General features: G+C 36.3%; 1 protein-coding gene across 1 annotated transcript in view; it reads right to left on the bottom strand.

The window, feature by feature from the left end:
- LOC121385173 (tetratricopeptide repeat protein 21B-like) overlaps positions 1–16163 on the bottom strand; it is a 58226-nt gene that overhangs the window by 36458 nt on the left and 5605 nt on the right. Inside the window, exons 4-16 of the mRNA XM_041515730.1 lie at positions 15738–15802; positions 14252–14353; positions 13115–13197; positions 12624–12821; positions 11945–12029; positions 9944–10042; positions 8536–8728; positions 4914–5011; positions 4187–4294; positions 2961–3053; positions 2109–2238; positions 1526–1611; positions 996–1067 (exon numbers count right to left, since the gene is read on the bottom strand). Of these exons, the coding sequence (XP_041371664.1) occupies positions 996–1067; positions 1526–1611; positions 2109–2238; positions 2961–3053; positions 4187–4294; positions 4914–5011; positions 8536–8728; positions 9944–10042; positions 11945–12029; positions 12624–12821; positions 13115–13197; positions 14252–14353; positions 15738–15802 (1412 nt within the window). The remainder of the gene's footprint in view (positions 1–995; positions 1068–1525; positions 1612–2108; positions 2239–2960; positions 3054–4186; positions 4295–4913; positions 5012–8535; positions 8729–9943; positions 10043–11944; positions 12030–12623; positions 12822–13114; positions 13198–14251; positions 14354–15737; positions 15803–16163) is intronic.

Here is a 16163-nt window from a genome sequence, read left to right as displayed (position 1 = left end):
CCATCACAAATAAAAACTCTATAAAGATGTAAAACACATAGTGTAAAGAGCTGTGGGAAATGTATATAGAGATTATTACACAAGCTTGTGTGTCGTACTGATTTTACGAAATGAGTGTCAGGATTTTTGTATTAGCCGAGCGAGAGCGAGGGTAATACATGAATCCTAACACGAGTTTCGCAAAATCAGTACAATTCACACGCAAAGTGTAATAATTTCTTTATTATCCACATAATCCAAATTTTAATTTGTATGAATAACAAGCTAGGACCATGTCAAAATGTTTCAAACGTAAATAAAAAGAGACGATGAAACAAAGTCATTTTCCGAAATGATGTCATTTTGATACACATTTACACAGATCTAAGAATGGGGAAGCTGCATTAAGTTATGACTTCGCTTCCCAAAATTACGTCATTCGTTGTGCACATGAAAACATTATGACACTGGTTATATTTTCTAGAATATCTTGAACTATGTGGATAATAAAATAGAATACAATACAGATATTTTAAAACTTTGTATAGAAATCAAAATATTTTAAAAACTTCAAAATTAATTCTGTGTGGAATTTAAAAGATTCAAAAACATTTCGGATGATTACACTCAATCAAAAGGTGGTGCATAGTCAGTGTACACTGACAGTGTTCACACTGAGGAGGGTCCTTCTTTATATTAATGAATGCATCAATTGGTTTTTGGCCGATGCCAGCACACCACAAGCCGATTTCATCCTTCCTGCACCACCTGTAGGAGGACTGCCACTCTCCCAGAACTGGCTAGACAGCATGAAGCTTGTTTGCAAGCGCACCGTTCCAATCATCTTGCCAAGTCGAAAGGATATATTGGTTAATATGATTAATATATATAAAAATCTACAAACTAACAAGTTTGTGACATCAAAATCATATTAAATCATTATAATTCTGTTTCTAAAGATAGAATAAAAAATATAACATACTATGCACACAAATGTTTATCTATGTGCAACTTACTTCAAAGTTGTAACTGAGCCCAACTTCGAGAGACTGATTGGCCTGTTTGAAGTTATTCTGATGAAGATGAATCTGGAATGAGAAAAAACAAAGTAAATGAAAGTCAAAAGATTTGTTTTGTTTAACAACACCACTAGAGTACATTCATTAATTAATCATCAGCTATTGGATGTCAAATATTTGGTAATTTTGACCTGTAGTCTTAGAGGGGAAACCTGCAACATTTTTCTATTAGTAGCAAAAAGTCTTTTATATGCACCATCCCAGATAGGATAGCACATATCACAGCCTTTGATATTCAAGTCGTGGTGCACTGGCTGGAACGAGAAATAGCCCATTGGGCTCAGTGACGGGGATCGATCCTAGACCGATTGTGCATCAAGCGAGTGCTTTACCACTGGGCTATGCCCCCCCCCCCCGACTCTAATAAAGAGTTTTGAGTCTAGACTAAAAGTTTTGTAAGCACAGAGCCTGAACCTATAATGAAGAAACGTATACGCAGACTAGTTTTCTGTAATATTAAAACTCACCTGCGCCATAAGAATGTGAGCATCGGAGAATGTTGCATCCTGGTCCAAACAGTGCTGAAGTGTCGTCTGAGCTGCATCAATGTCACCTGGAAACAGACACGACAAAACACGTACACAAGAGAAGAAACTTGTCCATCTGTGGTTCAATATCAAAGGACATGCAGACCAATGGCAATAAAATCAAACAGAGATGAAAATTATCTTTGACAAAAAATCTGAAAACTTTACAGGTTCTTAAAAAGAAAGGCATTTTGTGAGTTTTTTTATTATATATTATCAAAGAACAAGGACAGGGCCATTATAAATATTGCACAAAAGAAATTTGAAACAGAAAGTTATAATTTAAAAAAATTGCAATTATTTATAATATATTTAAGGAAATATGACAACATGCTTGAATCTTTTCAAATAAATAAATGTACATGTACATAGAAATAATTTAAAATATTTAACATCAGATTGTTTGGAAACAAATAGAAACTCCCCCCATATTTTTGTATACACTGGTGTGACCGTAAACAATCAATCTGATAAATTAATGCAATGCTTAATTCAAGAAATATAACAGTAAATATAAACCAACCAGCGAGAAATTTGACTTTTCCAATAAGATAGACCGATTCCATTAAGCCTGGAACTGCGCGGGTCAGTGGATCTAGAACCTGATGACATCGCTTGAGGACCACGTCAATGGCTTGACCTGATGTTACAGGCTAAAAAATATTACACAAAACATCATTTAATAATGAGGTCAATGGCTGTTCTGGTGTAACAGGCTACAAAACATTAAACAAAACATCTAAGAATGAGGTCAATAGCTTGACCTGATGTTACAGGTTGAAAAATATTAAAACATCTTTTAAGAATGAGGTCAATATCTGGACCCGATGTAACAGGCTGAAAAACATTTAACAAAACATCATTTGAGAATGAGGTCAATAGCTTGACCTGATGTTACAGGCTGCAAAACATTTAACAAAACATCATTTAAGAATGAGGTCAACAGCTTGTTCTAACGTTAAAAACTAAAAAACATTTAACACATCTCTTGGGGCTCATTCACACTGGATGCAGGGTGGTGCACGCTGTGCAGCTACAAAAATTAATACACACTATTTCCAATGACAGCATAAGAGGTGGATTGCATGCATCCATGCTCTCATTCAAAATAATGTATTCTAATTTTTATAGCCGCACTGCATCGCATCCAGTAAATGATCCCTTAAAGTTGGATTATTAGTTGCAAGTGATATATTTCTCAATATTTATGTTTAACAGAAAGTAAACAGCCAAATCTATACTGCACAATTATCAAAACAGCAGTCAGTTCTATGCCACCAAAGATGTACCTAGTAACTGCAAACTAATAATTCAAACACGCTCAGACTATATACTAAATTAAATAATGAAATTGTTCTCAAAGTATTCTACTCACTGTCTGAGGTGCAAACTGGAGGTAATCCTTGATTAACTGAATCAAGAAGTCTGGGTTCAACAGCAGGTAGTAATGGACTCCAAGAGGATAGCCCTGAAACAAGCAGTGTTCATCATTAACCTTCTCAATATTTTCACTTATCCTAACAGTCTGAAAGTAATTCTAATACAGAATCTACGTAACCTTTTATATCCTTAATTTTCATGAAAAATAGGTTATGCAAAATTAGATGAGGGAATGAAACCAGGGGCGTAGCATGATCTGGACCTGGGTGTGTGTGTGTGTGTGTGTGTTCGAATATGAACCTAGTGGACCTTTTTCTATTTTGTTTTTGCACCACCAGAAACTCCATATGTATAAACCTGTATGTTTTAGTTCTGAAAGCAGACCATTTGCTTCAGCAAGGGGGTTCGTCCCTCCTAGCCCTTGGAAACAATCTTTGTAACAATTTTATGAGGTCTGCGAATTTCAGGTTACCACATGTCAAGTTGAGAACGGTACTTAAAAAACAAAAAAACTACAGCAACAAAAATTTGACCCTTCATACCTCAGGCGAGTGCTCTACCACTGAGCTACATCTCAACCTGATATGAATAAATAACAAAGTCTCTATTTTATAGTAAAATTAATGAGTTTGGTAAACTTAATAAATAAGATGTACACCTATAGGTTACCTGGTCCAAAGTATTGAAGATATTGGAGCGCTTTGATATCATACAACTGTTGGGGAACAATGACATGTGTCGTAGTGATGTCATAGTCTATGACGCTTCTATAATATCATAGTACGATTAAAAAATATGGGACCAGGACAGTAATTTAAGGTAATCTCTACAGGAGTCACAACACTTCATGCTCATACTAATGCCAAAAAATTCAGAAATTATAGCAGGTAAAGAAGAATGTTTCATTGTGATAAACAGAACTATACTGGCAGACATTGTCTAACAAACTCTAGCAATTGCGTAGCCAGCATGAGGCAGACGAGGCGCTTGTCTCATCTGGAATTTCTCCAGATTTATTTTAGTTTTCCCATGACACTGATATTTATTTTACATGTCTTGGTTTGTCTCGGCGTTTTTTCCTCTCTGGCTACGCCCCAGTCTACATTAACTTTTTCTTATGAACCTTGTAAGGAGACTCAACAAAGTATAATAACATGTCACAGAACATTACACTGCATAACACTAGTTAGTCTATTGATAAAATCGAAATTCTAACCATACCTTCAGTGTAGCAAAGTGAATCTCGATTGCTTCGTTTAGCAGCTGCATGACCTTGTCACGACCTTGAAGCTTTTTAACTGCCAACATTGCACTGAGATAAGAAAGTTCCTGGAAAAAAATTGACATTTTTTTGTATCTATTTCATTAAAAAAACAATTAAATAATAATTGTTTAAAATCTTTCTACCCCATCTTCCACTTGCATTATTAAAGTATAATCCATACAGTTTCTTTATATGCTAAGGATAAGTAAAAAAAATTATGGTTGATAATTAGCTTTGTCATTTACACGTTAATGCAATTGTTGACATGTGTTGAGTTTATATGAACATTTACTAATAAACAATTTACAATGCCAGGCAAAACTACAAGTTAAAGTTTGTTTTGTTTAATGACACCACTAGAGCACATTGATTTATTAATCATCGGCTATTGGATGTCAAACATTTGGTAATTCTAAAATAATCTTACAGAGAAAACCTGCTACATTTTCCCATTAATAGCAAGGGATCTTTTATATGCACCATCCCACAGACAGGATAGCACATACCACAGCCTTTGATATATCAATCGTGGTGCACTGGCTGGAATGAGAAAATAGTCCAATGGGCCCACCGATGGGGATCGATCCCAGACCGACCACGCATCAGATGATCACTTTACCACTGGACTACATCCCACCCTAGAGAGTTGAGGTGAATGCATGACAAGAAACGTGTAATACTCACTGCCGATTTGCCGATACTCTGCTGTACTTCACGGAGAAATTCCAACTGTTGGGCCGCCTCGTCCACCTGGTTTTCCATCAGCTGGCACCGAATTATTCCTGAAACAAAACTTCTAAAAATAACATCCAAACACAGTAAATGCCAATGAAATTAATGCTATGAAAAGAAAAAGGAAACTAAGGGAAAGATTGTCTGTACTACTTTAGGGTATGGACTTAATATTAAAACCTCATGTCTTTTTTTTCAATATATCTTTTACTTGTAGAATGTCTTTTAGGACTTTGGTCTATTAAAAATGCCCCATCGATGGGCCCATTAGGCTATTTCTCGCTCTAGCCAGTGCACCACGACTGGTATATCAAAGGCTGTGGTATGTGCTATCCCGTCTGTGGGATCGTGCATATAAAAGAGCCCTTGTTACTAATGGAAAAATGTAGCGGATTTCCTTTCTATGACTATATCTCAAAATTACCAAATGTTTGACATCCAATAGCCAATGATTAATAAATCAATGTGCTCTAGTGCAGGGGTTTCCCTAGAGCGATAAGCCGACACGGCCCGTGCTCCCTTAGCCAGCCAAGTAAGCGCCTTCATGTCTAGTAAGCGCCTTAACTGCAGGACCGTGTCGGCTTAATTTGTAACATGTATACAAAACAATGGAGCTGTGATCCGTAACGTCATTCACCACACATTATCACACTTCCATTTGGTATCTCTGCAATTCTTTAGATGTTCACTTTGAGGTCCATTGATCGCACCATTTTAATTGTCGGTGGGCTTGTGCTGGTCACGTGGTACAGGTGATCGGCTACTACTAATCCGCCAGATAACTGCTTGTTGTAATAATGTCTGTATGCTTGGGATTCCCGTGCCGAGCACTTTTTAATAGTACAGTTAAGTTGGCAATCAGTTATTTCTATCCTAACACCCCCTTCCCAAAACACACTGAAAACATCCAGGGCTCGTGCTGTCGGTAACCAATTTAGCCATCGGCTAATTAAAAATAATTTTTACAAAAAAATGGCTAATAAAATTTGCAAGTGGCTAACATTTTGGCTGAGCCATTTTCTATCTTCTGATGTGAACAAACGGTTACATAATCTATTCGACACCTCAATGTCATACATAATAATAGTGTTATCCAGAATACAGCGTATGCCTTATGATGTTTGCTAATTTTAATAATCAAGGTTATTAATTTTAACGGCATGCATTCGACATGTATGACAGCAATGTGACGGCGACTCAATGTCTGGAAGATATGTAACTTGCTATTTTAATTTTGTAAAGTCTTTGAACCATAGTAATAAAAACAAACCGACGGTGCATGTCAATTTGAATACACATGCCAGTTCAGGGCCGAAAGACATGTCGGCTATCCCAAGGGCTGAGTTCAGCCAGACCGAGCGGAAACAAAACGTTTGCTACACTGGTTTGTGCGCTTCACATTAAACCAAATGGACACGACGGACACCAAATCAGATAGTTCGCGAACGTTAGGAAGAACGTTCATTGGCCGAACTGAGGAAAGCACTCGGCGTAATATACGTCACGCTTCAGAGTCAGCTGACACCCACGTGTCAAGAGATAGTGTGGCGGATATGAACAATACGATTACACAGGAGTAAATCTTGATGTAAATGTGTAGAAAAACAATAGTTGTTTGCATCAATGAATACCTAACTGCAGTTTCGTTATTTCCTTTGTCTTTGTTAATTTTGTACCTATGGTCGAGAGCACGCACTGAGATCGCGATCATGGGAAATGAACATGCAGTATTTATACAAATTGCAGTTAAAACGTACACTGAATTAGTTTACAATAATCATATTTGTTAGATAATGCTAGATATATATTTGTTAAACTGTGAGGTGACATTTAATAAGTTAGCTGGATTTAAAAAAAAAAAATTTTTTTTTTATTTTATTAATGTTTTGGGGTGTTTTTGGTTGTTTTTTTATAAATGGAATATACTGTGAAGTCAGCATTCTTAGCTTAGGTATTTTATAAGCAGAAATCACAACAAGCATTTAACACGACGCTGAAATCAACAGCAACAACATGGCGCAAATTATGAAATTGTTGGGGGTGGGGAATTGGTTTTTTTTTTTTTTTAAAGTTTTAACCCCCCCCCCCACAAAAAAAAAAAAAAAACCCACCCCACAAAAACAACCCCAATATGATTTGATGGATTGAAGGCAAACACTTAATTGTTTTCAACCCACTACCCCACTTCTTTTGGCTTGATTTTTGTGTTATAATGATGCTAAATATGTAAGCGCCTTAAAAAAATCCTGGGGAAAGGCCTGCTAGTGGAGTCGTTAAACAAAACAAAACAATTTTTTTGTGTTTAAAATGGGCAGATTTGGGTCTTTTTTATTTTCAATTTTATTAGCTGTCTTTAGAAAACCATGTGTCATTGTGAATGAACTTTTTTTTGCTGTTTTGTAAGTTTGAGGCTCATTTTTATTTTCCAGGGTTTAACAAAAATAGATTTTCGTTTATTAACACGGAATTTCTTTTACAAAGGACAGTTTTAAAAAACATAATATAATAATTTTATAAAAACTTCCAGAATTGAAAAAATATTACCAGAACTCTATATTAACTCTGAACTCTTATCCTGTAGGACAAATACATCTTTATTTTTATTTTTCCCATCTAAAATGTGTTTTTCCCAATCAGATATTTTTGTTGAAAGAATCAAACAATATTCAAGTGGTCTCTTTGTTAAGCAACAAAACATCCATTTGATAAAAATCAAAAGTGTTGAACACACCACTCACTAAAGTCAGGAATAAATTATTGTCTTGTCAGTATACTGTAATATTCAGTTGACATGTCCAGTTGGTCAATTTGTTACAACAATTTTTTATCCATGGACTGCCTTTTTAAGTTTAAAAGTAGCTTTTTTGTCTAACTAATTAATAAAGATCCTACTGTATATCTTCACCTATTTGTCAATCTTGACTATATGCTGAGTCCCTAATTTTAAGACCTGACAATTTTTGAATTTATGATCTTATAAGTAAAAAGCCTAGAAACATAAAAGAAGTTTATTTTGTTTAACGACACCACTTAAGCACATTGATTTATTAATCATCGGCTAATGGATGTCAAACATTTGGGAATTCTGACATATACTGTTAAGTACACTTATAATGAACATGCTTAGAATGAACTACTGCATAGAATGAACTGATCATAAAGTCCTGTTTTATCTCCCTATATATTAATAACCAAGTTATGCAAATGTGTACAACGAACTTCTGCTATAGCGAACTATCATGGTCCCTTCTAGTTTGTTATAAAAGTACTTTACTGTAGTCTTAGAGAGGATACATGCTACATATTTTCCACTAGTAGCAAGGGATCTTTTATATGCACTATTCCACTGACAGGATAGCACATACCATATCCTTTGATATACCAGTTGTGGTGCATTGGCTGGAACGAGGAATAGCCCAATGGGTCTACCAACAGAGACTGATCCCAGACTGACCACGCATCAAGCAGACGCTTTACATCTGGGCTAGTTCCCACCCCACACCTTTAATATAGAGCCCTGACTTTAATATTAAATTTCAAAAGTTGTTAACTGTAGATGTTGTGTTTTAAAAACCTGTCAACGCTGGAACACTGGTTTCATCCAACTTCATGGCATTTCTGTAGCAGCGCATGGCATCCTTGGATTTGCCCTGTAGGAGCAACTGAAAGCCCAGCTCATTGACATACTCCGAGTTCGTTCTTTCCACACTGACCGCTCTCTCTGTCATGGTGTAGGTCTGCTGACACACCAGGGAGTTTCGACCACACTGTAAGCCAATAAATAAACAGAATACAAACTGTAAGCCAATCAATAAACAGAATACAAACTGTAAACCAATCAATAAATGAAATGCAAACTGTAAGCCAATCAATAAACAGAATACAAATTGTAAACCAATCAATAAATGGAATACAAACAATAAACAGAATACAAACTGTAAGCCAATCAACAAACAGATTACAGACTGTAAACCAATCAATAAACAGAATACAAACTGTAAGCCAATCAATAAACACAATACAAACTGTAAACCAATCATTAATTACAATATAAACTGCAAACCAATCATTAAACAGAATACACACTGTAAATATATGAACAAACAGAATATAAACAATACATGTTTTTGTGCTTATATCCAATTACGGTTCATGCATGATGTCCTGGGCACAGACTTCAGCTATCTGGTTGTCTGTCCAGAACAGTGGGTTACTCATAAGTTGTTTGTGGTTAGTCAGAGAGAAGTCGGTGTAGTGAGCTCACACTATCAACTCATTAAAACTCGCGCTGGATGGGAGTCAGTACTGGAATGCAAACAGAGTACCTACCATCCTTAAATTTGGTGGCTTAACCACAACACCACCAAGGCTGGTGATCTATCAATAAAGTATATCCTCCGTAATAGGTTAAGGAAATGTTTTATTTAACGATGCACTTAACACATTTTAATTACGGTAATATGGCATCGGACATATGGTTAAGGACAACACAGATATAGCGAGAGGAAACCTGCTGTCGCCACTTCATGGGCTACTCTTTTCGATTAGCAGCAAGGGATCTTTTATATGCACCATCCCACAGACAGGATAACACATACCACGGCCTTTGATATACCAGTTGTGGTGCACTGGCTGGAGCGAGAAATAGCTCAATGGGCCCAATGACGGGGATCGATCCCAAATCGACCTTGCATCAAGCAAATGCTTTACCACTGGGCTACATCCCGCCTCCCCATAATAGGTTAAATAGAAGTTGTAATTACTGGTACCGGCTTTCACTTCCGGCAAATTAATGACTCAATGGTTAGGTGTAAAACCACTACACCGACTTCTCTATCACGAACTCACTGTCCTCAACAGAAAGCCCAAATAGGCGATGTGTGTGCCTAGGACAGCGTGCTTGATCCTTAATTGAATATAAGCACGACAATAACTATAATTTAAAGTAAAACCATGAAAGAAAAGGGTTGATATTAACTCACAAGTCTGCTGAACACCTGAGCCATGTTACAGTAGAGCCAGGCATTGCGAGGTTCAAACCGGTCCAACAAGCTAATCAGATCTCCGATCTTACTGGCTGCCTGCAAAATAACATAGAGATAAGTCAGCGTAAAAACAAACATAATCTTTGTCCAAACAAGCATTCTGACAGTGCCCAACAAATTTTCATATTTCCTAACTTCAATGGATAAATTGCCCTGAAACTTGATCTGTAACAGTACATGATAAAGCAATATACAAAATGTGATCTTGATATCTTCTGGCATTGACAAAAAGACCGGAAAACTAATTTTCATATCTCCCAAGTTCAAGGACCATAACTCTGTGAAAAATGTGTACATTGCCATGAAAGCTAAACTTGATCTGTAACAGAACATGATAAAGCTATACAAAACATTTTAGCTTCATATCTCATGACATTGTGAAGAAAAACCCCATCCAGAAAACTATATCTAGGACAGACTGACGGACGGACAGACATAAGGATAGAGATTAAACTTATAGTCCTCACTGGTTGTATAGGTTGAGGACTCAAAATATTGCGTGCTGGAAATAAGACACCACGGACTGAGCGGAGGGGTCGAGACAGTGTGTGGAAAATTAGGATCTCTGAGATGTATTTTAGTGCATTATGGAATTAAAATGTACCAGAATTATGGGATAAACAGCAGATGAGAAAATTGTACATGCATATCTCTTGAAAAATTACCTGCAATTTTTGTGTGGTTTTAGCTGGTGAATTTCTATTTCACATGCTTGGTAAAAAAAAAAAAAAAGAGAATTCTGTTGAATAAAATGTCTCACCTAGCACAAAATATTTTGGAGCATTGTGATGAAAAAACATAGGTGCAACTATAAACCAATTTTCAATGACAAAGGACCAGGGTGTGCATATTATGGTCGCCCGGTCATCCCAGGCTAGTGAAAACAACATCAGGCTAGTCAAAACCTTATCGTCAGTGGCCTGCCTGGTAAAAAAAATTTCGCACATTCATTAGAGTGTGTTATTTTAGAATATCCAAAATGTAATGTTTGTCACAACCAAAACATTAGTTTTCATAATAATTCAATTGACTGGTTCTCCAGTATGTATAATATGCAGATAAACCAATACATGCTTCCTGGGAAAATCTGAGGACCAGTCTATTAAAATAAAAAGTATTCTGATTATTTCGACCAATTTCGTTTACCAGCATGCAGCTATATTGGGAGTGCTCAATTGAGAGATTAGAATTCAGTGGGAACCATTAATAAAATCAAACCAATCGAGCAATATTGAAACAAAAGCCCTATGTGGTTGTTGAAAATAGCTCCATCGTTGTTTTTAGAGCATTGCATAAATTGCGTTCAACAGTGTATGCGACGACTGCACAACCGTACATACATTGGCAATGCAGATTTCCGACACCGTTGAAATGTGTCTGTTAAATTCATCAGGACAATACTTCAATAAGTCTATTTTAGGTCCATATAAACGATATCTGGGGGTTTTCAGGGTTATTTCAGGGTGTTTTTTTATCTTTATTTAAATAAAATTTGAGCAAATTAAATATTGCATGGGCAAGTCAAAGTGTTGACATGACTTGCCCGAATGGAAAAAAATAAAAAAATAAATCCCAAGTGCACACTCTGAAGGACTAAGATCTAAATGCAAAACTTTAATGTAAAAGTTGACATGCCATCGTTGGGAAAAGTAATACCTATATCTTGCCTTTTGACCTCGTAAAAGAAAGACAAAAATGGACTGATTTTAACTGGCTGCTATTTCAAGCGCTGTGAATATAGAGGATACTCCCTGAGTGTCTTGTGATATCATAATTTATCAGCAAGCATTTTTATACTTTTATCAACGATTACTGATAAATTATGATATCACAAAACACGAGAGAGGTATTCTTTTTATAATCGCAGGAGATACCACAAATTATAGTGCCAGTGATAATCTCCTAGAAAAGCCTTTAATGGATGACAAAGACACTTACCTCTGCGTAGCTCCCTTCTCGACATAACATGAACATGATGTTGTACCTCAGTGCCTCGATGCAGTGCAGATCTTGACCTAAAGCCCTGCATGAAAACAAATTCTTTGTTACCAAGTACAACAATGGAAGCATCGTTAATTCCTTTGAAACAACTAGAAGTCGTATACTGAAAGAAGATGATGGTACCAGTCAAAATGTTTGAGAGCAGTTGGCTTCCTGAAGATGCCACTAGTTTAAAAAAAAATCATATAACCCCTTTAAAATGTAAATAAATTTAAAGTTTAGGGATCGATCCAAGACCGACTGCGCATCAAGTGCTCAAATGTCAATAGTTAAAGTTTGTTTTGTTTAACAACACCACTAGAGCACAATGATTTATTAATCATTGGTTACTGGATGTCAAACATGTGGTAATTTTGACATATAGTTTTAGAGAGGAAACCTGCTACATTTTTCCAAAAGTAGCAAGGGATCTTTTATATACAACATCCCACAGACAGGAAAGCACATACCACAGCATTTGATATACCAGACATGGTGCACAGGCTGGAATGAGAAATAGCCCAATGGGCCCATCGATGGGGATCGATCCTAGACCAAATGCACATCAAGTGAGTGCTTTTCCACTGAGCTACATCCCACCCATAAAATGTTAATCATACACTCTTGAAAAATTTACCTCTGAGCAGTTTCTAGTGTTTGGTCCCAGTCCTGCAATGCAAGCTGTAACTTCATCTTTTCAATATAGGCCGGGAGAAAGGTGGGGTACCCAACAACTATCTGGTTAATCACCTCCAACGACACACTGAAGTTTCGACGCAGTTCCCAGAACTTGGCTTTTCCAAGTAACACGTCTATATCTCTCGCACCCTGATTCCTAAGAAAATTGTGTTACAAAAGATAAAGTTTGTACAAAGAACAGAGTTTTGAATATTTCGAACAGGTATTTTGTAAGATGCTTTGAAGCGCTCATGTGAAAGCACAAAAGTAGGAAAATACCTTTTACTCACTATTGAGCATAGAGTAAAATAGATTGAAACTGCACAGATCATAGTTAACAATTTTGTTATAACATTAACCTTTAACTAAAGTTAATTAATGTATATAAATTCAGATTTCATTAAGTGTGACACAGTTAGCACTAGATTCAGCACATATTCACCAACTTACTCAATTGCCTCCTCAAAGAACTTGACACTCTTTTTGTTATCTCGGCCACTCATCATCTCAATCCAACCTTTCATCATCAGGCCCTATAGAACACAACATGAGAATAGAATTAACTGTTTACAGAACACAACATGAGAATAGAATTAACTGTTTACAGAAGACATCATGAGAATAGAATTAACTGTTTATAGAAGACATCATGAGAATAGAATTAACTGTTTACAGAATACAACATGAGAATAGAATTAACTGTTTATAGAAGACAACATGATAATAGAATTAACTGTTCATAGAAGACATCATGAGAATAGAATTAACTGCTTCCAAAACAACATGAGAATAGAATTAACTGTTTCATCATCAGACCTCATAGAACACAACATGAGAATAGAATTAATTGTTTCATCATCAGACCTCATAGAACACAACATGAGAATAGAATTAACTGTTTCATCATCAGACCTCATAGAACACAACATGAGAATAGAATTAACTGTTTATAGAATACAACATGATAATAGAATTAACTGTTTCATCATCAGACCTCATAGAACACAACATGAGAATAGAATTAACTGTTTCATCATCAGGCCCTACAAAAGACAACATGAGAATAGAATTAACTGTTTCATCATCAGACCTCATAGAACACAACATGAGAATAGTATTAACTGTTTCATCATCAGGCCTCATAGAACACAACATGAGAATAGTATTAACTGTTTCATCATCAGAACTCATAGAACACAACATGAGAATAGAATTAACTGTTTCATCATCAGGCCTCACAGAACACAACATGAGAATAGAATTAACTGTTTCATCATCAGGCCCTACAAAAGACAACATGAGAATAGAATTAACTGTTTCATCACCAGTCCCTAGAGGAAAACGCAAAATGGTAAGACACATTCTAGTATGTGGAATTTGTATCACTGTAATGGTTCTGGGAGATTTTAAATCCACACAATATACACCTATGGAGAAAATCTATCTCATCTGACAACCACCAAGGCCTGTCCCATTGCTAATGTCATTACTCATAATAAAATCTTCTGGGGTTTTTTGAAATCCATATAATATAAACCTATAGGGAAAGACTGTCTCATTTGACCACCACCAGGGCCTGTCCCTTACCTCCTTTGATGTTGGGTTCAATTTGAGCATCCTGTCAATATACTCCCTTGCCTTGTCGTACTTTCCTGTGTGGAACAAAAACTGGCCAGCAAAAAACAAACCCTGCAAAAAACAAACGCAACAGTGTTAGTTGGCCGTTCTTAAATTTGTGTTTGAAGTAGTAAAAAGTATTAGCTAAACATGAATATTCCTGGGGAGGGACATAGCACAGTGGTAAAGCGCTCGCCTGATGTGCAGTCAGTTTAGCATAGATCCCCGTCGGTGGGCCCACTGAGCTATTTCTCATTCCAGCCAATGCACCACGACTGGTATATCAATGGCTACATGCTTCCATCAGCAGTAATGGATCTTTTCCATGCATATCAATCCTCTACATTGCGACCGATTTGAAAATCGGTCGCATATACAACAGTTTTTCTTACTTGGTGACCAAAACATTTCATACCATCTATATAAAAATACAAGTAGGCGCCATTTGGCTCCTAGATGGAAAAGTTAACATAGACGGCTGCATATTCCTTCAGATAAGACACCACACACCACAGCCATTAATATACATGGATCACTGATTAGGACATGAAAAAAACCTATCAGAGAATGGGTCCAGTGAGTGGATTTGTTCCTTCGACCCCAAGCACCTCAGCCACTGTGCTAGCTCTGGCACTAGCCAAATTCGAACTTTAAGAACAAGTGGTGAATTTTATTCTTATTTGCCAAAAAAATATGTAATATTTAATATTTTGTGCAAAATAACTGTGGGTTTTGCATCCTTGGAGATAATTTGGCGAAATATTGTACTCACTCAGAGCTATAACAGGCCAAAATAAATATTTTATGCTAAGAAAAAATCTGTCCTACTGGAAATAACACAGCACTCGGTGGTATGGGACAGGGTTTGGGATAGCATGTAAAATAATTAGGACTTCTGAAAACATTATGGAATTAAAATGTAACAGAATCACAAACTAAATAGCAGCTTTAATAATTGTACACACATCTGTCTTATAAAATGACCTGTGATTTTTATGGGTAGTTTTACCAGGTAAATTTTTTATAAAATCCACTAGCCATAGGATCAGTGATTTAAATTTTTTACTAGCCACAATTAAAAATTAACTAGCCCTGCTTTATGTTAAATTAATACAATTTTACTAAATAATAGTAATAATCAGATATGTCACCTAAACAGCTAGATAGAGCTTAAAAACACTAAAATTGGGTGGTGGAGAGGGGTGGGGCAGGATATTCATATACTTTTTTTTTTACTAGCTGTCGTGCATGGCATTAGTAGTTATTTACTAGCCCAACATTGAATATCACTAGCCATGTGAGTGGGGCTACAATAATCTAGAAGCCCTATAACTTCAATCACTGCTTTTAAGTAGCACTGGTGGCCACCATGATTTTCAAGTGAAGTTTTAACATCAAAAAATATCAAATGTAATGTGATATAAAGCTTATAAATGCAAGATTGTAAAAAGCACACCAGTTCCCCAGCCTGCTTGCGCTCTTCCTTTAACTTGGCATCAAGTTTCTGCATAGCTTCTCGGTCTGAAAATAAATATAAAGAAAAGGGATTATGGTAACATACCAAACTGAAATCATCTCATGCTCGGGTCACACTATCAACTATCACGACAAAGTGCGTCAACTCGATGATTGTGTTATAATTTTTCCCAACTCCAGACTTACAGTGCTGCGCTCAGATTAACAACTAGGAAGTAAATGTTTTATTTAACAACGCACTCAACACATTTTAATATATATGGTTATATGGCGTCGGAAAAAATAGCAATTAGCAACTAGGAGTTGTATATGACGAGAATCGAGTTGTAAGAGTGCTCACACAAGCAAATGGACATGTGTAGAAGTCGTGAGAGCAGAAAGTTTGTCAACTTTAAAAAGCTTTCTA

The sequence above is a fragment of the Gigantopelta aegis genome, chromosome 11, assembly GCF_016097555.1.
Source record: "Gigantopelta aegis isolate Gae_Host chromosome 11, Gae_host_genome, whole genome shotgun sequence".
NCBI lineage: Eukaryota > Metazoa > Mollusca > Gastropoda > Neomphalida > Peltospiridae > Gigantopelta > Gigantopelta aegis.
The sequence above is the reverse complement of the archived record's forward strand: the minus strand, read 5'-3'. Positions and strand labels throughout refer to the sequence as shown.